General features: G+C 43.4%; 1 protein-coding gene across 7 annotated transcripts in view; it reads left to right on the forward strand.

The window, feature by feature from the left end:
• Positions 1–10,747: 10,747 nt before the first annotated feature.
• The window catches only part of LOC115119565 (ephrin type-B receptor 3-like), a 212,990-nt gene continuing 196,994 nt past the window's right edge, over positions 10,748–26,743 (forward strand). For all 7 annotated transcript variants that reach the window (XM_065009504.1, XM_065009507.1, XM_065009505.1 and 4 more), the window contains exon 1: positions 10,748–11,438. In XM_065009504.1, the coding sequence (XP_064865576.1) occupies positions 11,375–11,438 (64 nt within the window). In that variant the 5' untranslated portion in view covers positions 10,748–11,374. The remainder of the gene's footprint in view (positions 11,439–26,743) is intronic.

Below are 26,743 nucleotides of genomic sequence, written 5' to 3' on the forward strand. Positions count from 1 at the left end.
CACACACTGGACTCTACCCACACACTGGACTCTACCCACACACTGGACTCCACACACTGGACTCTACCCAACACACTGGACTCTACCCAACACACTGGACTCTACCCAACACACTGGACTCTACCCACACACTGGACTCTACCCACACACACTGGACTCTACCCCACACACTGGACTCTACCCAACACACTGGACTCACTGGACCAACACACTGGACTCTACCCACACACTGGACTCTACCCACACTGGACTCACCCAACACACTGGACTCTACCCACACACTGGACTCTACCCAACACACTGGACTCTAACCACACACTGGACTCTACCCAACACACTGGACTCTACCCACACACAGGACTCTATCCACCCACAGGACTCTATCCAACACACTGGACTCTACCCAACACACTGGACTCTATCCACCGACTGGACTCTATCCACACACTGGACTCTACCCACACACAGGACTCTACCCAACACACTGGACTCTACCCAACACACTGGACTCTACCCAACACACTGGACTCTACCCCACACACTGGACTCTACCCACCACACTGGACTCTACCCAACACACTGGACTCTACCCACACACTGGACTCTACACCCAACACACTGGACTCTACCCAACACACTGGACTCTATCCACCGACTAGACTCTATCCAAACACTGGACTCTACCCAACACACTGGACTCTACCCACACACTGGACTCTACCCACACACTGGACTCTACCCACACACTGGACTCTACCCACACACTGGACTCTACCCCCACACTGGACTCTACCCCACACTGGACTCTACCCACACTGGACTCTACCCCACACACTGGACTCTACCCACACACTGGACTCTACCCATTCACTGGAACTCTACCCACACACTGGACTCTACCCACACACTGGACTCTACACACTGGACAATACTGGACTCTATCCAACACACTGGACTCTACCCAACACACTGGACTCTATCCACCGACTGGACTCTACCCACACACAGGACTCTATCCAACACACTGGACTCTACCCAACAAACTGGACTCTATCCACCGACTGGACTCTACCCACACACAGGACTCTATCCACCGACTGGACTCTACCCACACACTGGACTCTACCCCACACACTGGACTCTATTCACCAACTGGACTCTACCCAACACACTGGACTCCAACCACACACTGGACTCTAACCACACACTGGACTCTACCCAACACACTGGACTCTACCCAACACACTGGACTCTACCCAACACACTGGACTCTACCCAACACACTGGACTCTATCCACCGACTAGACTCTACCCAAACACTGGACTCTACCCAACACACTAGACTCTACACACACTGGACTCTACCCACACACTGGACTCTACCCAACACACTGGACTCTACCCAACACACTAGACTCTACACACACTGGACTCTACCCACACACTGGACTCTACCCACACACTGGACTCTACCCAACACACTGGACTCTACCCAACACACTGGACTCTAACCACACACTGGACTCTACCCAACACACTGGACTCTACCCAACACACTGGACTCTACCCAACACACTGGACTCTACCCAAACACTGGACTCTACCCACACACTGGACTCTACCCACACTGGACTCTATCCACACACTGGACTCTACCCAACACACTGGACTCTACCCAACACACTGGACTCTACCCACCACTGGACTCTACCCACACACTGGACTCTACCCAACACACTGGACTCTACCCAACACACTGGACTCTACCCAACACACTGGACTCTACCCACACACTGGACTCTACCCACACTGGACTCTACCCACACACTGGACACACTGGACTCCACACACACTGGACTCTACCCACACACTGGACTCTACCCACACACTGGACTCTACCCAACACACTGGACTCTACCCCCACACTGGACTCTACCCCCACACTGGACTCTACCCATTCACAGAACTCTACCCCACACACTGGACTCTACCCACACACTGGACTCTACCCATTCACAGAACTCTACCCCACACACTGGACTCTACCCACACACTGGACTCTACCTACACACTGGACAATATCCACCCACAGGACTCTATCCAACACACTGGACTCTATCCACCGACTGGACTCTATACACCGACTGGACTCTACCCACACACAGGACTCTATCCAACACACTGGACTCTACCCAACAAACTGGACTCTATCCACCGACTGGACTCTACCCACACACAGGACTCTATCCACCGACTGGACTCTACCCACACTCTGGACTCTACCCACACACTGGACTCTACCCAACACACTGGACTCTACCCAACACACTGGACTCTACCCACCAACTGGACTCTACCCCACACACTGGACTCTATCCACCAACTGGACTCTACCCAACACACTGGACTCCAACCACACACTGGACTCTAACCACACACTGGACTCTACCCAACACACTGGACTCTACCCAACACACTGGACTCTACCCAACACACTGGACTCTACCCAACACACTGGACTCTACCCAACACACTGGACTCTACCCAACACACTGGACTCTACCAACACTGGACTCTACCCAACACACTAGACTCTACACACACTGGACTCTACCCACACACTGGACTCTACCCACACACTGGACTCTACCCAACACACTGGACTCTACCCAACACACTGGACTCTAACCACACACTGGACTCTACCCAACACACTGGACTCTACCCACACACAGGACTCTATCCAACCACTGGACTCCACCCAAACACTGGACTCTACCCACACACTGGACTCTACCTACACACTGGACAATATCCACCCACAGGACTCTATCCAACACACTGGACTCTACCCAACACACTGGACTCTATCCACCGACTGGACTCTATACACCGACTGGACTCTACCCACACACAGGACTCTATCCAACACACTGGACTCTACCCAACACACTGGACTCTATCCACCGACTGGACTCTAACCACACACAGGACTCTATCCAACACACTGGACTCTACGCAACACACTGGACTCTATCCACCGACTGGACTCTACCCACACACAGGACTCTATCCACCGACTGGACTCTACCCACACACTGGACTCTACCCAACACACTGGACTCTACCCAACACACTGGACTCTACTCACCAACTGGACTCTACCCCACACACTGGACTCTATCCACACACTGGACTCTACCCAACACACTGGACTCTAACCACACACTGGACTCTACCCAACACACTGGACTCTACCCAACACACTGGACTCTATCCACCGACTAGACTCTATCCAAACACTGGACTCTACCCAACACACAGGACTCTACCCACACACAGGACTCTATCCAACCACTGGACTCACCCAAACACTGGACTCTACCACACACTGGACTCTACCAACACACTGGACTCTACCCAACACACTGGACTCTAACCACACACTGGACTCTACCCAACACACTGGACTCTACCCAACACACTGGACTCTATCCACCGACTGGACTCTACCCACACACTGGACTCTACCCAACACACTGGACTATACCCACACACTGGACTCTACCCAACACACTGGACTCTACCCACACACTGGACTCTACCCACACACTCACACATACTTACACTGACACCCCAACACACACAAACTCTAACACACACAAACACACACTAAATACATCCACACACACACACACACTTTGCGCACACACATACTGACGCCACACACACATTGACACACACACACACACTCATCCTATACTGTTGATACTTTTTATAATCTATCCTGTTGCCTAGTTAATTTACCCTTAGCTATATGTAAACATCTATCTCAATTACCTGGTACCCCTGCACATCGACTTGATACTGGTACTCCCCGTATATAGCCATGCTATTACCTGGTACCCGCTACACATCGACTCAGTACTGGTACTTCCTGTATATAGCCATGTTATTACCTGGTACCTGCTACACATCGACTCAGTATTGGTACTTTCTGTATATAGCCATGCTATTACCTGTGTATATAACCAGGTTATTACCTGGTACTCTGTGTATATAGCCATGTTATTACCTGGTACTTCCTGTATATAGCCATGTTATTTACATGCTATTGTTATTCTTTACTCAATGTGTCGTTATTCCTCATGACACTATTACATTTTTTATCTTTGACTCTTCGTCGTTGGAAAAGTACCTGTATGTGAGCATTTCACTGTCAAATGTTTTTATTTTATTTGATAAGTATCCTCCAGGTCATACTTTATTAGCTACAGGGTTCAAAAACGGGTTCTCTTTGATATTACAGGGTAGTGCTTACTTCCCAGTACATCACTTGGGGCCAAGCTTCCTGCCATCCAGGACCTCTATACCAGGCGGTGTCAGAGGAAAGCCATAAAAATTGTCAAAAACTCTAGCCACTGCTATTTCTACAGAATACTGTAACATGGGATTATTTGTGTCCAACAATCTTCATAACAATAGGCAGTATAGGAAAAATGTCCTGATAATTTCAAGTAATGATATATATTCATTCGATTTTGTCCCGGAAACCCTAGACCCACTCCAAATTGCATACCGCCCCAACAGATCCACAGATGACACAATCTCAATCAGACCCCACACTTCCCTTTCCCACCTGGGACAAAATGAACACCTATGTGAGAATGCTGTTCATTGACTACAGCTCAGCATTCAACAATACAGTACCCACGAAACTCGCCACTAAGCTAAGAACCCTGGGACTAAACACCTCCCTCTGAATCTGGATCCCAGCTGGTAAGGGTAGGCAACAACACATCTGCCACGCTGATCCTCAACATGGGGACCCCTCAGGGGTGCATGCTTAGCCCCCTCCTGTACTCCCTGTTGAACCACGACTGCGTGGCCAAGCACGACTCCAACACCATAATTACGTTTTCTGACGACACAACGGTGGTAGGCCTGATCACCGACAACGATGAGACAGCCTATAGGGAGGAGGTCAGAGACCTGGCAGTGTGGTGTCAGGATAACAACCTCTCCCTCAACGTGAGCAAGACAAAGGATATGATCGTGGACTACAGGAAAAGGAGGGCCGAGCACACCCCCATTAACTTCGACGGGGCTGTAGTGGAGCTGGTCGAGAGTTTCAAGTTCCTTGGTGTCCTCATCACCAACAAACTATCATGGTCTAAACACACCAATAAATTTGTGAAGAGGGCACGACAACACATTTTCCCCCTCAGAAGACTGAAAAGATTCGACATGGGTCCCTAGCTCCTCAAAAAGAAGAAGGCCCAAAGAATTGTCAAAGACTCCAGTCACCCACACACACTTGTATTTAACAGTGCTGCTACTTGCTGTTAATTATCTATGTGGTCACTTTATCCCTACCAACATAGACAAATTATATCGACTAACCTGTAACCCCAAACACTGACTCGGTACCAGTACCCCCTGTATATAATCTCTACACTGACTCGGTACCGGTACCCCCTGTATATAACCTCTACACTGACTCGGTACCGGTACCCCCTGTATATAATCTCTACACTGACTCGGTACCGGTACCCCCTGTATATAACCTCTACACTGACTCGGTACCGGTACCCCCTGTATATAATCTCTACACTGACTCTGTAACGGTACCCCTGTATATAACCTCTACACTGACTCGGTACCGGTACCCCCTGTATATAATCTCTACACTGACTCGGTACCGGTACCCCCTGTATATAACCTCTACACGGTACCCCTGTATATAACCTCTACACTGACTCGGTACCGGTACCCCCTGTATATAATCTCTACACTGACTCGGTACCGGTACCCCCTGTATATAACCTCTACACTGACTCGGTACCGGTACCCCCTGTATATAACCTCTACACTGACTCGGTAACGGTATCCCCTGTATATAACCTCTATTGTGTACCGGTTTTTATATAATCTACATGACAGTGGGTATCCCCTGTATATAACCTCATTATTGTGTTACTTTTTTATATATACAGTGGGGCAAAAAAGTATTTATTTAATTTATTTAGTCATCCACCAATTGTGTAAGTTCTCCCACTTAAAAATCCAAATACTTATTTTCCACAATAATTTGAAAATAAATTCATTAAAAATCATACAATGTGATTTTCTAGATTATTTTTTTTTCATTTTGTCTGTCATAGTTGAAGTGTACCTATGATGAAAATTACAGGCCTCTCTCATCTTTTTAAGTGGGAGAACTTGCACAATTGGTGGCTGACTAAATACGTTTTTGCCACACTGTATAGATATACTGTAGTATATTTAGTAAATATTAACTGTATTTCCTTAAAACTACATTGTTGGTTAAGAGCTTGTAAGTAAGCATTCCAATGCAAGGTATTTGGCACTTGTACCAAATACATTTGATGTGACGTGGAAGAATATAATGCTTTATTTATATTATTTATGCATGATCTACAAGTGTCTTGTCTTTTATGTAAACTATTATTTAATTACACAAAAATGAACAATATAATTGATATTTTAAACTCAGAGGACAATGATTTAATTGATAATAATGCAATGTAAAAGGGTGGAATACATACAAAACTGTTATTTATTATTCTGCACATCCCTGGCTCTGCTGTGAGGAGAGGTTTGAACTGGCTAGAGGTTGAACGTAAACAGGGAAAAGGTTAACTCTGTGGGAACCCCAGGGAGTACATCAATTATAGATGAAGACAAAACATAAGCCTTTTTTTCCTCTTCATGATTTTGATTAGTATTTACAGAGGTGGTGCCTTTTATAGCATGAGAGAGAGAGAGAGAGAGAGAGAGAGCTAGAGAGAGAGAGAGAGAGAGAGAGAGAGCTAGAGAGAGAGAGAGAGAGAGAGAGAGAGAGAGAGAGAGAGAGAGAGAGAGAGAGAGAGAGAGAGAGAGAGAGAGAGAGAGAGAGAGAGAGAGAGAGCTAGAGAGAGAGAGAGAGAGAGAGAGAGAGAGAGAGAGAGAGAGAGAGAGAGAAATTCACTTGCTTTGACAATGTAAACATATGTATCCCATGCCAATAAAGCCCCATGAATTTAATTTAATTGAGAAAGAGAGAGAGAGAGAGAGAGAGAGAGAGAGAGAGAGAGAGAAGGAGGGGTGAGAGAGAGAGAGAAAGAGAGAGAGAGAGAGGGAGAGAGAGAGAATTTCACTTGCTTTGACAATGTAAACATATGTATCCCATGCCAATAAAGCCCCATGAATTTAATTTAATCGAGAAAGAGAGAGAGAGAGAGAGAGAAGGAGGGGTGAGAGAGAGAGAGAAAGAGAGAGAGAGAGAGAAGGAGGGGGAGAGAGAGAGAGAGAGAGAGAGAGAGAGAGAGAGAGAGAGAGAGAGAGAGGAAGAGGGGAGAGAGAGAGAGAGAGAGAGAGAGAGAGAGAGAGAGAGAGAGAGAGAGTGGAAGAGGGGGTGAGAGAGAGAGAGAGAGAGGAAGAAAGAGAGAGAGAGAGAGAGAGAGAGGGGGGGGAGATAGTAAAGCCCTTAAATTGAATTGATAGGTGGGAGAAGATAGGGAGGGGAGGGGAGGCGAGAGGGAGCACCCCTTTCCTGTTGCCACAAGAAAATGAAAACCTGTGAAGAACAAACATCATTGTAAATACAACCCATATTTGTTTATTTATTTTACCTTGTACTTTTAACTATTTGCACATAATATGACATTTGAAATGTCTTTATTCTTTGGCAATGCAAACACGTTTCAGAGAGACAGACAGAGAGAGAGATGTAATGCCAATGCAATGACTAACATAGAAACATCATATAGAACTGTCTGGTGAATGTAATAATAGTTCCGATTTAAGAGATTTTATATATTTTTTTATTAAATACAACCTTGGGAATTATGTTGATATTAAACTTCAGTATGAGTAAATAGTTGTTTACCAATGGAATATAGCCTTTACGCAGAGTGGAAAACAAAGGTGTATTTTCAACCTATACACACCATATAAAACATCCCCTGAATTGATGATACAAAGGAGTATTAAAGTATTAAAAAGCAAACAAACAAAAATATTCAAAAGCAAAGTCAAGTTAACAATTTAAAAGGGCCTCAATAGTATGAAGAAAGTGTGCCAACAACAAAAAAAACTTCTATTCAATGACCAACAAAAGCACTAGCAGATGGCTGTAAAATCAATTAACTGGCCGACAGAAAATTCGGTCATGCCAGACTGGTGTTCTCCAAGCTATTCTTAAAACGTCCCGACTGTGTGACTGTGGACACCTGAGGAAGGGAAAGTGACTCCGGATATTTCGAGTGCTTAACCCCAGAGAGAGTGTCAACAACAACCACGACGAGGCAACAAACAGCCCAGCCGGCGTCCGTCTGGACAACAACACTCTCCGTGTCTTTTATCTTCGACCCTCGCTCCTCTCAGGAAATGACAACCAAGTGCTCAACAGGCCTTTCAAGAGACAAGCTGAATGGAAAACTACAATTTACACTATACGTAACACTTCTTTTTTGTTTAAATACGAAACTCAGGATGATCTAAATAGATACATGTTCTATGTTAGATCTAATACATTACTTAAATAGCCTACAAATGACGCTCCTTATTTTAGGCTATACTAGGCTACATTGTGATCACTTGTGGACTATTTACGTAATGTATTAGATTGTATAGACAATGTAGTAAACACTTAAATACATTATTGGCCGTTCTATTCGTTTATTTTCTTTCTTTGGTAAGTCATAACAAAACAGTCCAAACAAGCCAATGCGTCTCAAAATTATTGGCTAAATGTCAAAAATAAAGACATCCATTTTGGCATTGCGAAGAGCTAACAACAACGATAGATAAACGATAGATAAACAACATGAGATAAACTTCAGGGCCTACTTCAACCTAATGTATGCAATAACCTGGTTTGTGGATCTTGCGTGCCTAATAGTTTTGGAAAACCTTTGAAGAAATGGCACTCTGGTGCAAAATGTAGTTTACTTCTTATTACAGTGTGTCTATCTCCCGTTCTCATCTCCTTGCGCAGATCACCCAGGCGTGTTCTCTTCTTCCCAGTAACATTGGGCCTTACAGAGGCGGTGCTGTGCGGGGTTGGGCCGTGGTGAGAGGGAGCCGAAGACGATGCAAGAGCTGGGTTTGAAGCCGAGAGGAAACCTACCATGTGAGGCCAAGCCTCTGAAGTCATCACTGAAATATTTGACAACCAAACATAAGTCTTTTTTTTATCAGGGCGATGTATGCCTATCTCAATTAGCCGATTGTAGTTTTCTATATGACTCATCTCAAAACAAACCTAGGAATTAGTTTTTGAACGGATTTGTTTCCATTAAAATATGTTCAGTTCTTACTGTTAATAAATTACAAGATAATATAAGTAAGTGTCTAACTACTCTTAAATCACATTCAAGAAATCGATGTAAAGTAGGCTAAACTTAGGCTACTAATAACATATAAGTATATCATCAACAGCAGCAACAACAACAACAACAACAGCATACCTTATGATCATGCGTATGTTGTTTCATTTCTTTTTCAATGTTCCATGAACTTTCATGCTTCGATGGCTGTTGTGCACCATTTTAGGCCCCCAAAATGGTCATTTTAATCAAATCATTTTCTTCAGCGCAATAAAAAAAAAAAAAATTTTTTTTTTTTACTTGAACACTTGAATTAAGTGAATAAATAACTTGAATAAGTTCTGATAAAAGTCAGTCGTGTAATTTATTGGGCTACTAAGTAAAGTATTATAATGCAGAATTATGAGCAAACTTCATAAAATAAAACAAATGTGTAAAAAAAAAAAAAAAAAAAAGTCCAATTTGAAGACAGAAAGGCTCATCATTAGCATTGGCATGTTGTTCGACTAATTGACATAGGCTATTACCTATTCATATATTTAAGCAAATGACACAATTATGTAATAAAATGACTGTAAACGCTGTAGTTTTTTTTTTTGTCTTTTCAAATAAAGAGGACCCCTTCTTCCAGGTCGACAGAAGAAGAAGAAGAAGAAACGTCGCTGTGTGCCCATTTTCGAACGGACTGCTCTTGAAAACCACCTTCTCTATACCAATGAAGACAGACAAATACAGAGAACATGAAACAGGCAAGAATAGTTTCACTAAACTTTAAACTGTAGGGTCTACATTTTGTAAACATATCTAAGCTATATTTCAGCAGAGACGGTGTTTTTTAATCATGGACACATTGGGCTTCAAATGCGCTATTATTGTTCTCGGCAAACTACAATAAATCAAGTATGCAACTTTATATTACGCAGATAATCATTTTGTATTTCTTCAACAACAAAAAACGAGATTCTGAATGTATAGGTCTGTATACTGGGTGAGAATTGCACACAACCATACTTACAGAAAATCTTACAGAAGACTTTTTGAATTTCGATAACACACAATGTCCATTGTTTTAAAACTCGACTTTGTTGCAGACACATTGCTGTAAATGCTGAAAATAATTGTATCAAAAATGAAAATAAGGAAATACTCCGTCGTTTTGCTTTAACTCGACCACTGAAATATGAGTGTCCCGCAGGGGGGCGCTCTGTCCCCGCTAAAACCGCCGTGTCCCTGCCCAAATGTGTGATTCCTGAGAAAAGCAGTGGCCCCGGAGCAGCGGTTTTCAGAGCTAGTTGTGGGGGTGTGACCGTATGAGAGCTGCTTTACACATAACCCCTCCTACTACGCCCCCCGTCTCTCTCTCTCTCGCTCTCTCTTTCACTATTCTCCCTTGTTCTTGCACACCGTTTCTTCATTCCAATGCACACACAGAGCGGAGCATAAACTTTCCGCAACCACGCCGATAATTCGCTCAGGGACTTACTACAATAGATAAACCAAGCGGATTGTATCGGGAATAAGACTTGATCATGTATGTACGTAATTGTGAAAATGCATAGTTGGACTATGCTACATTATGGTATTTGATACAAGAAGTGTGAAGATATCAAACGTATTGACTACAGAAAAGACTTGGGATTTTTTCCCGACAGACCCTGTGAGACGGACATTTACTTCCCTCGGTGTCGATTATATGAAATATTAACGGGGATATTTACCGAACCGTTGTTGGGAACAGGGCAACTTCTCTTTGGTCGTTTGCCAAATGCGTCTACGGGTTGGACAACTACGGAATCTCGTTTCTCTGGCATAAAACCCACTGGAAATCATTGAGTAAGGAGAGGGCACAAATCTTCTCGTACCTTGCTCATATTCCTATTTCCCTCGTTGGTTTTATGGAGGTAACTCTGGGTTTGGGTGCTTGACGCCGTTGGACTGGGTGCTTGACGCGGTTGGACTGGGTGCCGGAACACCTCGGATTGTATTCACCCGTCTCTCCCTCTCTCCCCTGGGGTTATTTTTATGTCCGAGCTGACCGCTTTATGACAATGGATTACTTGCTGGTTTTATGCAGCCTCTGGTTGCACATGGCCTCAGCTGTTGAAGGTAAGACAGACACATTCATATTTTAAGGGGGTTTATTATAAACTGCTATTTTTTGGGCAGAATTTGCGTTAAGACCCTGATTGCCCTGGGTTTTAACTACGCCGAAGCTTTCGTGAGGTCCGTCAATGGCCAACAAACAGTACGCATTGGTCGTAGCCGAAGCCGAGTTACGCAGGTTGATCCCTCATCGAGATGTATCTCTGTTGTTTTTATTTTAGCCTTTAAATCGAGAACATTTTATTTTATCAGGAAATAAGAGACCATTTTGATTTGCACGAACTCGCCACCAACGGATAGCTTTGCGCAACGGCATGCAGGCAACCCCAAACAACCCCAATTACCTTGCCGCTGCCGATTTTCAATACACATTTGTAATGCACACCAGTTCTAGCCTTTCAATGATGGCTGTGTATTCTTCTCTTTAAGATCATTCATTCTTCTTGATGATTGGCTTTTCATTATCGCCTTACGGAAATTAGCGCAACACTACTGTATGTCAACGGGGAGTCGGATCTCTGTAGGCTGCAGCTCCCCGGGTATGCCCCAGACCATAGGCTACCGAGTCAGCTTCTCGTATCGTGGAAGGGTTCTTTATTGCCTAAAATAGTGGATCAACTACTTTCTAAGCAGTTTTTTTTTATGTCAAACCGTTTCAGCAACGTGTACCCTTTTGCTTTATGTGCTACTGGATAATGGTCAATATCAAGAAAAGTGTGTTAACCATGTACAATAATAGCACAATGCACTGGTTGTCTACAAAACCACTGTGGAATATAGGTCCTATTGCGATTGCGTTCCTTAATATGTATTGCATTTTAGTGAATGTTGTATTTTTTCTTTCATGTAGGCCTACTCACTGGGTACAGACGTCAATTAAACGCCTATTCCAAGTTAGTTTAAAGTCATTTCATTGACATGACGTGGAAAACAACGCCGATTCAACCCGCGTGTGCCTAGTGGGTTTATGAAAGGAAAGAAAATACATAATTCACTAAAATAGCTATACATATTAACGAAGGCAATTGCAATACGGCCTATATTTCACAGTGATTTTGTAAACAACTAGTGTATTATGCTAATATATGAAACGAAAATTGTTGTATTATCTAACAGTGGGCTATTTTATGAATGATTTGTATAGAGTGGGGAAAGGTCTACGACAGGGGAGAGTGATGCTTGCTCTCTCTCCAACGCCGTCAGTGTTGTATTAAGAGATGCGTTGCTTGACAGAATGGTCGGGTTTATTAAATGAATAATTAATCAAGTGATCCTTATGTTCAGGCAGCTCATTGTCAAAACAATACTATCGAATAACTTATTTACTGGCAACATTTGGCATTGGAACTTGGGTTGAAATCGGTTTGAATGGTGCTACAGCCGTTTTAGCAAGGCAAGACTTGGAAGGCTACCCGGCTGGCTAGTGTTACTGTTGCCACTAGAAAAGTAGGGCAGGGTGCCACTGTTTCAGGAAATGGCGCTCTCCCACAGCTTTCTTGTCTCTTTTCAGGACCTCTCAATACATTTTCAACTCCTTTGAATTTACGCTGATAAGATAAGCGTTTCTCTTTGAACTTGCGAGAGAAACCGAATAGCATGCAGTTGAATGACTATTGGGGTCATTTGATAACGAACGACTCATCACCCGACTTCCGATCCTAAAATAACATTATATTAGTTGTGCGTAATTATAAAATAGCAAGACTATGTTGTGTTTAACATTTATTTTTTAAATCGGTTGTTCTGTTGTTTTCATAGTGGGGCTTTTAAGTAGGCTATAGTTGTGGTAAAGTGAAGTAGGCTATAGCACAGGTATAAACATAATATAAGCTAGGGTTTATCTAATAAGCCTTGTTGTTTCGTGTGTGTCCTCAGTCTTGATAAGGTATACTATATAGGCCAACTCATTTCAAATACAAGCGGTAGCTTATGATGTATAATGTGCACGAAATCGACACATTCACCTATATGTGTGGCGCAGCTGTCTAAGGCACTACATCTCAGTGCTAGTAGGCGTCACTACAGACCCTGGTTCGATTCCATGCTTTGTCACATCCAGTTGTGATTGGGAGCCCCATTAGGCCAGCTCACAATTAGCCCAGCGTCGTTCTCGGGTTTGGCCAGGTAGGCCCTCATTGTAAAATAAGAAGTTGTTCTTAACTGACTTGCCTAGTTAAATGGTAAATAAATGATGTAAAATATATGTATATAACAACGATACACGGTTTATTTCAAGATAGGCCTTCTGGGAGACACTCATTTTGAGTGGTGCTTCAGGGTAGGCCTATAGCCGCACCGAAATTCTGGGTGCAGCTTTTGGCTTAAGTTGATATATTTCGTTAGAACAATCTATTTCCACCATAAGTGATGCCATAAATTTCACTTCGCTGACCTGGTTCAGGCCTTATACTAAGCTTTTAATATGGTCGGGTGATTTATGACATGCGCCTGAGACTTCTCGGAGACTTCTGCTAGTTAATGGTGATTTCGGGAGAGGCAAGCGGCCGCCCCGAGAACAATACATGACCACATGGTCCGTCTGGTCTGACCAGAAACTATAAACGAGAGAATGAATGCCCATAATTTACCCAGTTTACAGCCACTACCAACAAGGGACATAAAAAAAGTACACTGGCATGAGTTGGGTCTTGGGGAAATAGTTTTTCTATAGACCATTGAAAAGAAAATACCTTTAGTTTTTTTGCAGGCCATGTTTTTTAGTAGGTTGTGCCTTCATGTTCACGATTACATCGAATATGTTCAATTATTAATGAAACATATCCCAGATTAACTAAACCATTAGATACCCACATAGACCCATTATGTGGCCTATTTTTGGGGGGGCGCACGAACTAGGCCTAAAAGTCATAGCGTAACATTGTAATTTAAGATTAATTTTGCTTAGCAAAAAATCAACCATGTTTTTCCTTTTGTAGTCAGTTTTTCAAACTCAACAGTCAAAAAGTAATTGATGAAGAAGATTCACGTTTATTTATTCAGAAACAAAGGCAAAGGCCCATGGATGATCGGATGCACCTTCCACGTAGACCTATGCAAATTATTTTTCAGTATAGACTACTCAGTACTTTAAAGCTGTCAAAACAAATCATTTTCTAGTGATATTGATCAGTTTTTATGTAATACGGTTGGTTGTAAGATCCTCACAAGTAATATGGTGTACATGGCTCTACAGATAAAGTGACCAACAACCAGAGTTGTTTCGATGAAGCTCTGTGGCTTTCAGTTTTCTCGTAGCTCTGTTGGAGACCTACATTGTCCCGATAACATTCCAGTGCACAGGAGGATTAGTTCATCTTCCCCATTTTAAATGATGTTCGTGTTAGAGGCTAAAGCACATTTGTTTTTCTGTTAGCGGAGTGCACAGCACACATAACGGCGATCACGAGGGCAAGCTGGAACCGCGTTTTCCCACTTTGACGCGTATTTCACTTATAGTTCCCATCCTTCATGTTGTACGGAGTTTCAGGGGAATGGGTGCTTATGGATGAGGTTAGGGTTAAGGTAAGGGTAGAGGTTAGGATAGGGACGTCCCAAGGATCCCGGATAGCAATAACATTTTTCTTATTTTACAGTTGGTGATTCTCTCGCTCTTTCTCTCAATTTCAATTCAAATCCATTACATTCTATTTCAATTCAATTTTCTCTCTCAGCCAGGTGTAAAAAACTCTCTCTCTCTTCACCTTGACTGAAAGGCTCTTCGTCACCATTATTATCGCTTAACCCATTGAAAAGCAGTGGGGGCCATTTTGTTTGGTACACTTGTTCTGGGTTAAATAAGGAAAGCTATACCCAGTTTTTTTCTGAATACTATAGACCTATTCTCTTTGAATGAACTAGGAGTTTTGTTAGCTTTTTAGTGATCCCGTAAGGAGTGCCACCGGACAGACCACTTGCAGAGCGGCCACCTCGGAGTAGGCTATCTATCCATTTTGCATATGCATTCAAAGGCAAATGATCAACAAACGTCGTTAAGGATAATAATGGCCATTATTAAACGGACAACAAAAAAAGACTGATTAGTCCTAAGGTTAACAATGGTAACAACCAGAGCCTCTTTAAGTCGAGGGGGACATTGAAGGGCGGAGAGAGGCGTGGACCTGCATTTGTAAAAGGTTACACAATAATCCGTAACCAGCACTTTCAGTTTTACGGTGAAGAGAGACGGTGCTGGTGCTGAATACGACAGAATGGATTCCTGTTCCCTGGTCATTGTTTTTTGGGAAGTGTTTTGAGTCTTTCTTAGTTGTTAAAGATTTACTCCACAGGACTAAACGAAACACTGTTATTAAAACCAAAATGACAATTACATGGCAAAAAGAAAGAGAAGTGTGTTACGATTTAATTGCATGTTTGGATTTGTTTTTACTGAATTGGTCCAGTTTCTAGGCCTAATAAAAATAATTGTAAGAATTATAATACTAACATAATATCAATATTATAAACTATTATTATAGGCTAATTATGCTTACTGCTTGTAGTCATATCACAATCTATTTTTTTTAATCAATATTTCTTACTGTGCTTTAATAATTTGAAGAAAGTGTCGTAGGCCATAGCCTAAGAAAATCCCTATTGATTTGTAGAACTATTGAAAGTCATTTATTTAAACTCTCCTTTACAGACAGTGTTGCAATCTATGTGGCTTGATTGATCAAGAAAAAACCGTGCTGCGTAGGCCTTTAACCGGAGAATCAATAGAGGACATTGGCTTTCTATCGTCTGTAGTGGAACCTGGCTTCCCATGGTCTGTGATGAACCAAATGGCTGCGACTTGGGACCAGCTGAAGTCCCTGGCCTAACAATCTACTATAGGACAGGTCTTTATTGAAACATTGAAGTGCAGCAATTAACCAATTCATAAGGCAAAGTATGAATCGTCTCTTTGAATCAAATGGTGTGCGGGGACAGAGGGATTGAGTGGGCCTATCTGACTGCCACGTAGGCCACTCCGCGAGACACTGAGCATGACAAGTGATGTGCCAAAGCATATACATTTTTATGATCTTTGACTTATTGAATTACATGGGCCAAATTATTTTTTAATTCATTTCAGTTTGAGGTTTTTATTAGTCGTAGGGACTGTGTACGGGATACGCATAGTATAAACATCGTCGAAACGAAGTGCTTGCAGTTTCCTTCTCGAGAAATGCAACAAAGATACGAAATAATTTAAAAAATGAAAGTACAAACATTGAAGTAAATTACAGTAGAATAGAATAAAGCATTTTTAGCACAAGTACAATACAGGAAGGCACAGTTTATAGCCCAATATTTACACATGTATTGGGGAAGGGGTTATGGGGGTCATCCTTTAGAATGATTTGGAATGATGAAGTATAACGTTTAGTACCAGGCTATACGGTTGATGAAGTATAACGTTTAGTACCAGGCTATACGGTTGTGGTCTGTTGTTGTTGTTGTTGTTGCATTACGTGAATTATAGTTGTATTTTATCATCTAATTTCATGTTGTTTTTCACATAGATAGTTTTGCCATTATTACAAATACTGTACTCAATATTGTTAGAGTATCATTCACATCATTGTATTAGACTAATTATATTGACATCATTTCTTCCCCGTGTGAAACCTTTTGTCTGTGAGTAATATTGGAAACTTTTTGTTAATTAAGTTCATATGCAATATAATTAGGGTAACAATTTAATAAACATTTTGTGAATTTTACAGTCATTGGAGCTCTCACAACACTCATAATAGTTATAAGGATGATGATGATTAATGTTAAATTACAATGTTATGCTACTGGGGGTGGGTGGGGGGTGGGGTGGGTGGGTTGAGGGGGGTTGGGGGGGCTGTGCAGAGAGAGAGAGAGAGAGCTGACAGGCTGAGCTCAGATGAGGGGGTTGGTTGGTGGGGGGCTGTGGCTGTGCAGAGAGAGAGAGAGAGAGAGAGAGTTGACAGGCTGAGCTCAGATGGTTGGTGGGGGCCTGTGGCTGTGCAGAGAGAGAGAGAGAGAGAGTTGACAGGCTGAGCTCAGATGGGGGTTGGTTGGTGGGGGCCTGTGGCTGTGCAGAGAGAGAGAGTTGACAGGCTGAGCTCAGATGAGGGGTTGGTTGGTGGGGGACTGTGGCTGTGCAGAGAGAGAGAGAGCTGATAGGCTGAGCTCAGATGGTTGGTGGGGGTCTGTGGCTGTGCAGAGAGAGAGTGAGAGTTGACAGGCTGAGCTCAGATGGGGGTTGGTTGGTGGGGGCCTGTGGCTGTGCAGAGAGAGAGAGAGTTGACAGGCTGAGCTCAGATGAGGGGTTGGTTGGTGGGGGGCTGTGGCTGTGCAGAGAGAGAGAGAGCTGACAGGCTGAGCTCAGATGGTGGTTGGTAGGGGGCTGTGGCTGTGCAGAGAGAGAGCTGACAGGCTGAGCTCAGATGAGGGGTTGGTTGGTGGGGGCCTGTGGCTGTGCAGAGAGAGAGAGAGAGAGAGAGAGCTGACATGCTGAGGTCAGATAGGGGGGCTGTGGCTGTGCAGATAGAGAGAGAGCTGGCAGGCTGGACAGATGGGAGGGTTGGTGTGGGGCTGTGGCTGTGCAGAGAGAGAGAGAGAGCTGACAGACTGAGCTCAGATGGGGGGGGTGGTGGGGGCTGTGGCTGTGCAGAGAGAGAGAGAGCTGGCAGGGCTGAGCTCAGATGGGGGTGGTGGGGGCTGTGGCTGTGCAGAGAGAGAGAGAGAGAGCTGACAGGCTGATAGATGATATAGGACACTCAGGAGCCGTCACGTGAATGTTGACGGCGTGTCTCTTGTAGCACACAGTCATTTGTTCATAGGGACCAAAGCATTACACCATGAACTTCTATGTAATTTGTTCATATATCTAGGGACCAAAGCATTACACCATGAACTTCTATGTCATTTGTTCATATATCTAGGGACCAAAGCATTACACCATGAACTTCTATGTCATTTGTTCATATATCTAGGGACCAAAGCATTACACAATGAACTTCTATGTCATTTGTTCATATATCTAGGGACCAAAGCATTACACCATGAGCTTCTATGTCATTTGTTCATATATCTAGGGACCAAAGCATTACACCATGAGCTTCTATGTCATATATCTAGGGACCAAAGCATTACACCATGAATTTGTTCATATATCTAGGGACCAAAGCATTACACCATGAACTTCTATGTCATTTGTTCATATATCTAGGGGCATTACACCATGAAATGTCATTTGTTCATATATCTAGGGACCAAAGCATTACACCATGAACTTCTATGTCATTTGTTCATATATCTAGGGACCAAAGCATTACACCATGAACGTCTATGTCATTTGTTCATATATCTAGGGACCAAAGCATTACACCATGAACTTCTATGTAATTTGTTCATATATCTAGGGACCAAAGCATTACACCATGAGCTTCTATGTCATTTGTTCATATATCTAGGGACCAAAGCATTACACCATGAGCTTCTATGTCATTTGTTCATATATCTAGGGACCAAAGCATTACACCATGAACTTCTATGTCATTTGTTCATATATCTAGGGACCAAAGCATTACACCATAAACGTCTATGTCATTTGTTCATATATCTAGGGACCAAAGCATTACACCATGAACTTCTATGTCATAGAATAAATAGTAGGTGACCTTTTCAGATGGACAATGGATTACTGAATAGACTACATTCTGGATGATATCAGGCTATAATATTCTGGATGGATTGCTTATGCTGTGAAGTGAATGGCTTATTGGTGGATGTGGACCTTTCTGTCTGTCTGTCTGTCTGTCTGTCTGTCTGTCTGTCTGTCTGTCTGTCTGTCTGTCTGTCTGTCTGTCTGTCTGTCTGTCTGTCTGTCTGTCTGTCTGTCTGTCTCGTCCGGACCCGTCCGTCCGTCCGTCCGTATCTATCTATCTATCGATCTATTATCGCTCTCTCTCTCTCTCTCTCTCTCTCTCTGTCTCTGTCTCTCTCTCCCCTCTCTCTCTCTCTCTCTCTCTCTCTCTCTGTCTCTCTCTCTCTCTCTCTCTCTCTCTCTGTCTCTCTCTCTCTCTGTCTCTGTCTCTCTCTCTCTCTCTCTCTCTCTCTCTCTGTCTCTCTCTCTCTCTCTCTCTGTCTCTCTCTCTCTCTCTCTCTCTCTCTGTCTCTCTCTCTCTCTCTCTCTCTCTCTCTCTCTCTCTCTCTCTCTCTCTCTCTCTCTCTCTCTCTCTCTGTGTGTGTGTGTGTCCTCCTGGCAGCTGATGGAGGGTCTTGTCGAAGCAGGTCTTTGACACCCGCTCCCTCTCCCGAGAGGAGCAAATATGTCTGGGCCTGCACACTGCCAAACCCCCACTGGTGCTGTCTACAGCCAGTCTAGCGGAACGACGGAGATGAGGGAGACAGAAAAGAGAGGGATTTTAAAGAAAGAAAGAGAGACTTTGGGACTTGCACTCCGTCTGGGGAGAGCGAGATGGGTGGCGGTGTCGCACGGCGACAGAGCTGTGTTTTATATCACCGTGCCAACCGCCGTGGCCGACAGAGATAGCTCAAGCCACCCAAACAAAGTCGCATGACGGCATTAAGGGTAGTATCACCTCTCCTCTTAGTCACTCTGTCAAAGTCAGAATGTTCCTTCTCTGTTTTTTTATTTTTTTATTTGACGATAAAACATTTTAATCCAAAATGGGTGTTTTAGTCCCTTAGTCAGTTGTCATTATTTATTTATAAATGTTTTATCTATTTATTATATTTATTATATGTCCGTCTAACTGGAGCCATTTGAATGGGTTTCAAAATTCTGATGAAATGCTTGACATAATGTTAAGAGCTTTACAGTTTTTCTCATTCGCTGCTTTGGGTGCATTTTTCACATCATCCCTAACATGTTGCAAAATAATAAGTGCATTTCTCAGAACAATTTGTACAAACTGCAGTATACAATAGATATGTTACTAAAGCTAGTCAGTCACTAAAAATCCTTAGTACATCTCTCAAAAGTAAATATTCATGCCAATGATCATGTCAGTGTCATCAGAATGATAAGTCATTGAGTCATTGTTCACGAACAAGGTCGTCAAAATGTTTAGGCATGTTGTCAATGTAACTGTGAACTTTGACAGTATTACCTGATGTAAACTTAGGCTACAGTTTGGATGACAGCTACTGTATTGAAAATGCACAAGGCTGCACTTCTATGGCATATATCAATTTTAACAGTGCTATTTACTTATTACTGTATGTGGGTTATTGATTGAAAGAGACTGGACAACCCAAGAGGCACAAAGGAAAAAAAACTAAATTAGAAAGAAACACCGGAAACCACCCCTAAGGCACAACTTTGCCCGCAGCACTGTTGTGCTGTCTCTACACATCCAGACGTTCCTGTCTGTCGGCCCACATATTCTCATCCACATCACACCGGATATTTTCCCTTCCAATTCAATGTGGAAAGAATCTTTTGGAATGCCTTATCCATCCTCTGCAGGCGTCTACTGTGATGTCCTCACATGCTGCATCCATTGCAGCCAGCAGGGTCATCTGTGTGTGTGGCTGACGATCGTACACCTTCCACCTCCATGCTGAAAATAACTCTCAATTGGGTTAAGGAATGGTGAATAAGGTGGGAGGAATTCTATGAGCATCCTCGGGTGGGTCACAAACCATTGCCTTATGATGTTTGATGGATGGAAACTCACATTATCACAAATGACCACATACTTTGGCAAATCCTCTCTAAACAGACCCCTCTCATCATCAGGGATGAGAGCCCTGTAGAGAGTCTCTAAAAAGTTGAGTAGATGCTGGGTGTTGTATGGGGGATATGGGTTAGGACACCATGCTCCGAAATAGCAGCACACATGGTGATATTTCCTCCCCGTTGGCCTGGCAAATCCACAGTAGCTCTGTGACCGATGATATTCCGACCCCACCTTCTGCATTTGGTCAGGTTGAAGCCAGCCTCATCCATGTATACAAAGTTGTGAGAGGGTTTGATTCCAACTCCATCATACGCTATATCCCAGAACACACAGTTGAATTTGTTTTGGTAAGGAAGAGTGACATAAAATGTACATATATTGCATGTTCCTTCCACAGCAATGGAAATGTGTGCAGTTTATGCTTACTGTAGTATGTATCACTATAAAATGTTGCTGGAAAGTAGTTACATAGATATATGTTTTACCTGTACATACTGGTACCGTAGCTCCTTAACTCTGTCCTCATTCCTTTGGAATGGTACACGGTACAGCTGTTTCATACTCATCTGGTTTCTATGCAGCACCCTGTCGATGGTTGAGATGCTAACCGTATGGATGTTTTCAAAGACATCGTTGTCTTCTATAATGGTCCTTTGAGTCTCATGGCATTGTTTGCTCGGACCATGGTGCAAATAGCCTCCTCCTGTTGAGGTGTGAAAAGGCGTCCTCTGCCACCGGTTTCAGGTAATCTTGCAGTCCTATGTGGGGAAATGCAGTGATGCATCGCACACTTTCACATAGACAAAAACTATGCGAACACACATTTTACTGTAAAACATACAGGTGGGTGCATGTAAGGTGCAGTATGTATCTGTATAGAGTATATTTCTGTATGCTGTGAAATACAAGTGGACTACTGTAATATGAAGCATTGTAGGAAGTATACAGTATACTGCTTATATACAGTAACAGTGCACTGTACATTGGTGGACATACCTGTACGATTCATCAATTCACGTTTTTGTACAAAAGGTCTAATAGAAATATGTAAAACTATGCTTGACAGTTTATGACAAATAGTTCAACAACTTTGCATGTAATGGCTTATGCAAGGAACTAATGCCTAGATGTTTTGAGGGGTAAGACTATTCAACAGAGAACCATCTACTATATTTTGATCAACATGACATGAGCAATTGATAATGTGGAAAAAAGCTGACACTTGTACATTATCAATTGCAATTTGTTTAAAAGGAATAAGAAATTGCTTTAATGATGTGCACAAGTGACTAGATGATTTGGAATTTGTACAAATAGTATCAAGAAGTGCACTTTTGATCTAAGAAATGCACCAAAGCGAGTGAGAAAAACTGTAATATCTAACTTTTTGGGGCAACCTGACCAACTTCACATAGAAATATGAGGTATAGATCTGTCACTCTCATTGAAAGCCAGTCTAAGAAGCGGTAGATCTGTTCTATGCGTGCTATTTCTATTCTTCACGTTACCTTTGGTTTTGTACACCAGCTTCAAACAGCATTAGAACTTTAGCTACCGGGAAATACGAATTTTTCACATTTCACAGGCCTCTTCCAACATGGACGCACATAAAGCGCATCTGAAATGACCATGTGTCACAGCTCACACCGCGTGTTCAGCAGGGAACAACGTTGTGAAATGTTTAGATAGAAATATATGATGTCTATTCGTGCCTGTCTGACATGTAGAATAAGGAATCCTGTCTGCTGTTTCTGTGGCGTTTCTATCTACATTGTTCCACAACGTTTGCCTTCTGAACACGATCCTTCTGTGTGTTTTCTTCCACCCACTATGGAGGACCCATGCCCTTTGAACTTTCTCTCAAAACCAGGCGGTCGCTGCCACTTAACCAAACCAAGTCTTGTTTATCGGTAACAATGGTCGACTAAACACAATCAAACCGTTTAGGGCCGTGCTCTGAGTTCAGATTGGCCGACTAAACACAATCAAACCGTTTAGGGCCGTGCTCTGAGTTCATATTGGCCGACTAAACACAATCAAACCGTTTAGGGCCGTGCTCTGAGTTCATATTGGCCGACTAAACACAATCAAACCGTTTAGGGCCGTGCTCTGAGTTCAGATTGGCCGACTAAACACAATCAAACCGTTTAGGGCCGTGCTCTGAGTTCAGATTGGCCGACTAAACACAATCAAATCATTTAGGGCCGTGCTCTGAGTTCAGATTGGCCGACTAAACACAATCAAACCATTTGGGGCCGTGCTCTGAGTTCAGATTGGCCGACTAAACACAATCAAACCGTTTAGGGCCGTGCTCTGAGTTCAGATCGGCCGAATAAAAATGGAATAAGGACAAGGAAGAAAACCGGCGGTGATGTGTGTTTTTCGTACGGGGGAAAACACAGCCACTCATGCAATGACACAAACAGACAAGCTAACAGCGCTGAAGTGTGCTTGACTATCACTCACTTCCAGCTAGCGATTCTGGGCACATGGTGGGCTGTTCACATGTAGGCTTGGTGTCGCCACCATGGCCTGGTGGGCTGTTCACATGTAGGCTTGGTGTCGCCACCATGGCCTGGTGGGCTGTTCATATGTAGGCTTGGTGTCGCCACCATGGCCTGGTGGGCTGTTCATATGTAGGCTTGGTGTCGCCACCATGGCCTGGTGGGCTGTTCATATGTAGGCTTGGTGTGCTGTTCATATGTAGGCTTGGTGTCGCCACCATGGCCTGGTGGGCTGTTCATATGTAGGCTTGGTGTCGCCACCATGGCCTGGTGGGCTGTTCATATGTAGGCTTGGTGTCGCCACCATGGCCTGGTGGACTGTTCACATGTAGGCATGGTGTCGCCACCATGGCCTATTTATTGCCTTTACCTCCCTTATCTCTCCTCATTTGCTCACATTGTATATAGACTTGTTTTTCTACTGTATTATTGACTGTATGTTTTGTTTATTCCATGTGTAACTCTGTGTTGTTGTTTGTGTCAAACTGCTTTGCTTTATCTTGGCCAGGTCGCAGTTATAAATGAGAACTTGTTCTCAACTAGCCTACCTGGTTAAATAAAGGTGTTCTCAACTAGTCTACCTGGTTAAATAAAGGTGTTCTCAACTAGCCTACCTGGTTAAATAAAGGTGTTCTCAACTAGTCTACCTGGTTAAATAAAGGTGTTCTCAACTAGCCTACCTGGTTAAATAAAGGTGTTCTCAACTAGCCTACCTGGTTAAATAAAGGTGTTCTCAACTAGCCTACCTGGTTAAATAAAGGTGTTCTCAACTAGCCTACCTGGTTAAATAAAGGTGTTCTCAACTAGCCTACCTGGTTAAATAAAGGTGTTCTCAACTAGCCTACCTGGTTAAATAAAGGTGTTCTCAACTAGCCTACCTGGTTAAATAAAGGTGTTCTCAACTAGCTGGTTAAATAAAGGTGTTCTACCTACCTGGTTAAATAAAGGTGTTCTCAACTAGCCTACCTGGTTAAATAAAGGTGTTCTCAACTAGCCTACCTGGTTAAATAAAGGTGTTCTCAACTAGTCTACCTGGTTAAATAAAGGTGTTCTCAACTAGCCTACCTGGTTAAATAAAGGTGTTCTCAACTGGCCTACCTGGTTAAATAAAGGTGTTCTCAACTGGCCTACCTGGTTAAATAAAGGTGTTCTCAACTAGCCTACCTGGTTAAATAAAGGTGTTCTCAACTAGCCTACCTGGTTAAATAAAGGTGTTCTCAACTAGCCTACCTGGTTAAATAAAGGTGTTCTCAACTAGCCTACCTGGTTAAATAAAGGTGTTCTCAACTAGTCTACCTGGTTAAATAAAGGTGTTCTCAACTAGCCTACCTGGTTAAATAAAGGTGTTCTCAACTAGCCTACCTGGTTAAATAAAGGTGTTCTCAACCAGCCTACCTGGTTAAATAAAGGTGTTCTCAACTAGCCTACCTGGTTAAATAAAGGTGTTCTCAACTAGCCTACCTGGTTAAATAAAGGTGTTCTCAACTAGCCTACCTGGTTAAATAAAGGTGTTCAACTAGCCTACCTCAACTAGCCTACCTGGTTAAATAAAGGTGTTCTCAACTAGCCTACCTGGTTAAATAAAGGTGTTCTCAACTAGCCTACCTGGTTAAATAAAGGTGTTCTCAACTGGCCTACCTGGTTAAATAAAGGTGTTCTCAACTAGCCTACCTGGTTAAATAAAGGTGTTCTCAACTAGCCTACCTGGTTAAATAAAGGTGTTCTCAACTAGCCTACCTGGTTAAATAAAGGTGTTCTCAACCAGCCTACCTGGTTAAATAAAGGTGTTCTCAACTAGCCTACCTGGTTAAATAAAGGTGTTCTCAACTAGCCTACCTGGTTAAATAAAGGTGTTCTCAACTGGCCTACCTGGTTAAATAAAGGTGTTCTCAACTAGCCTACCTGGTTAAATAAAGGTGTTCTCAACTAGCCTACCTGGTTAAATAAAGGTGTTCTCAACTAGCCTACCTGGTTAAATAAAGGTGTTCTCAACTAGCCTACCTGGTTAAATAAAGGTGTTCTCAACCAGCCTACCTGGTTAAATAAAGGTGTTCTCAACTAGCCTACCTGGTTAAATAAAGGTGTTCTCAACCAGCCTACCTGGTTAAATAAAGGTGTTCTCAACTAGCCTACCTGGTTAAATAAAGGTGATATAAAAATAAATAATAAATACAAAAGCTGTGTTCATATGTTCATATGTAGGCCTGGTGGGCTGTTCATATCTAGGCCTGGTGGGCTGTTCATATCTAGGCCTGGTGGGCTGTTCATATCTAGGCCTGGTGGGCTGTTCATATGTAGGCCTGGTGGGCTGTTCATATGTAGGCCTGGTGGGCTGTTCATATCTAGGCCTGGTGGGCTGTTCATATCTAGGCCTGGTGGGCTGTTCATATCTAGGCCTGGTGGGCTGTTCATATGTAGGCCTGGTGGGCTGTTCATATCTAGGCCTGGTGGGCTGTTCATATGTAGGCCTGGTGGGCTGTTCATATCTAGGCCTGGTGGGCTGTTCATATGTAGGCCTGGTGGGCTGTTCATATGTAGGCCTGTGGGTGGGCTGTTCATATCTAGGCCTGGTGGGCTGTTCATATGTAGGCCTGGTGGGCTGTTCATATCTAGGCCTGGTGGGCTGTTCATATGTAGGCCTGGTGGGCTGTTCATATGTAGGCCTGGTGGGCTGTTCATATGTAGGCCTGGTGGGCTGTTCATATGTAGGCCTGGTGGGCTGTTCATATGTAGGCCTGGTGGGCTGTTCATATGTAGGCCTGGTGGGCTGTTCATATGTAGGCCTGGTGGGCTGTTCATATGTAGGCCTGGTGGGCTGTTCATATGTAGGCCTGGTGGGCTGTTCATATGTAGGCCTGGTGGGCTGTTCATATGTAGGCCTGGTGGGCTGTTCATATGTAGGCCTGGTGGGCTGTTCATATGTAGGCCTGGTGGGCTGTTCATATGTAGGCCTGGTGGGCTGTTCATATCTAGGCCTGGTGGGCTGTTCATATGTAGGCCTGGTGGGCTGTTCATATGTAGGCCTGGTGGGCTGTTCATATGTAGTGTTCATATCTAGGCCTGGTGGCTGTTCATGTAAGCCTGTAAGCCTGGTGGGCTGTTCATATGTAGGCCTGGTGGGCTGTTCAAGGCCTGGTGT

This window comes from Oncorhynchus nerka, linkage group LG25 (assembly GCF_034236695.1).
Source record: "Oncorhynchus nerka isolate Pitt River linkage group LG25, Oner_Uvic_2.0, whole genome shotgun sequence".
NCBI classification, from domain to species: domain Eukaryota; kingdom Metazoa; phylum Chordata; class Actinopteri; order Salmoniformes; family Salmonidae; genus Oncorhynchus; species Oncorhynchus nerka.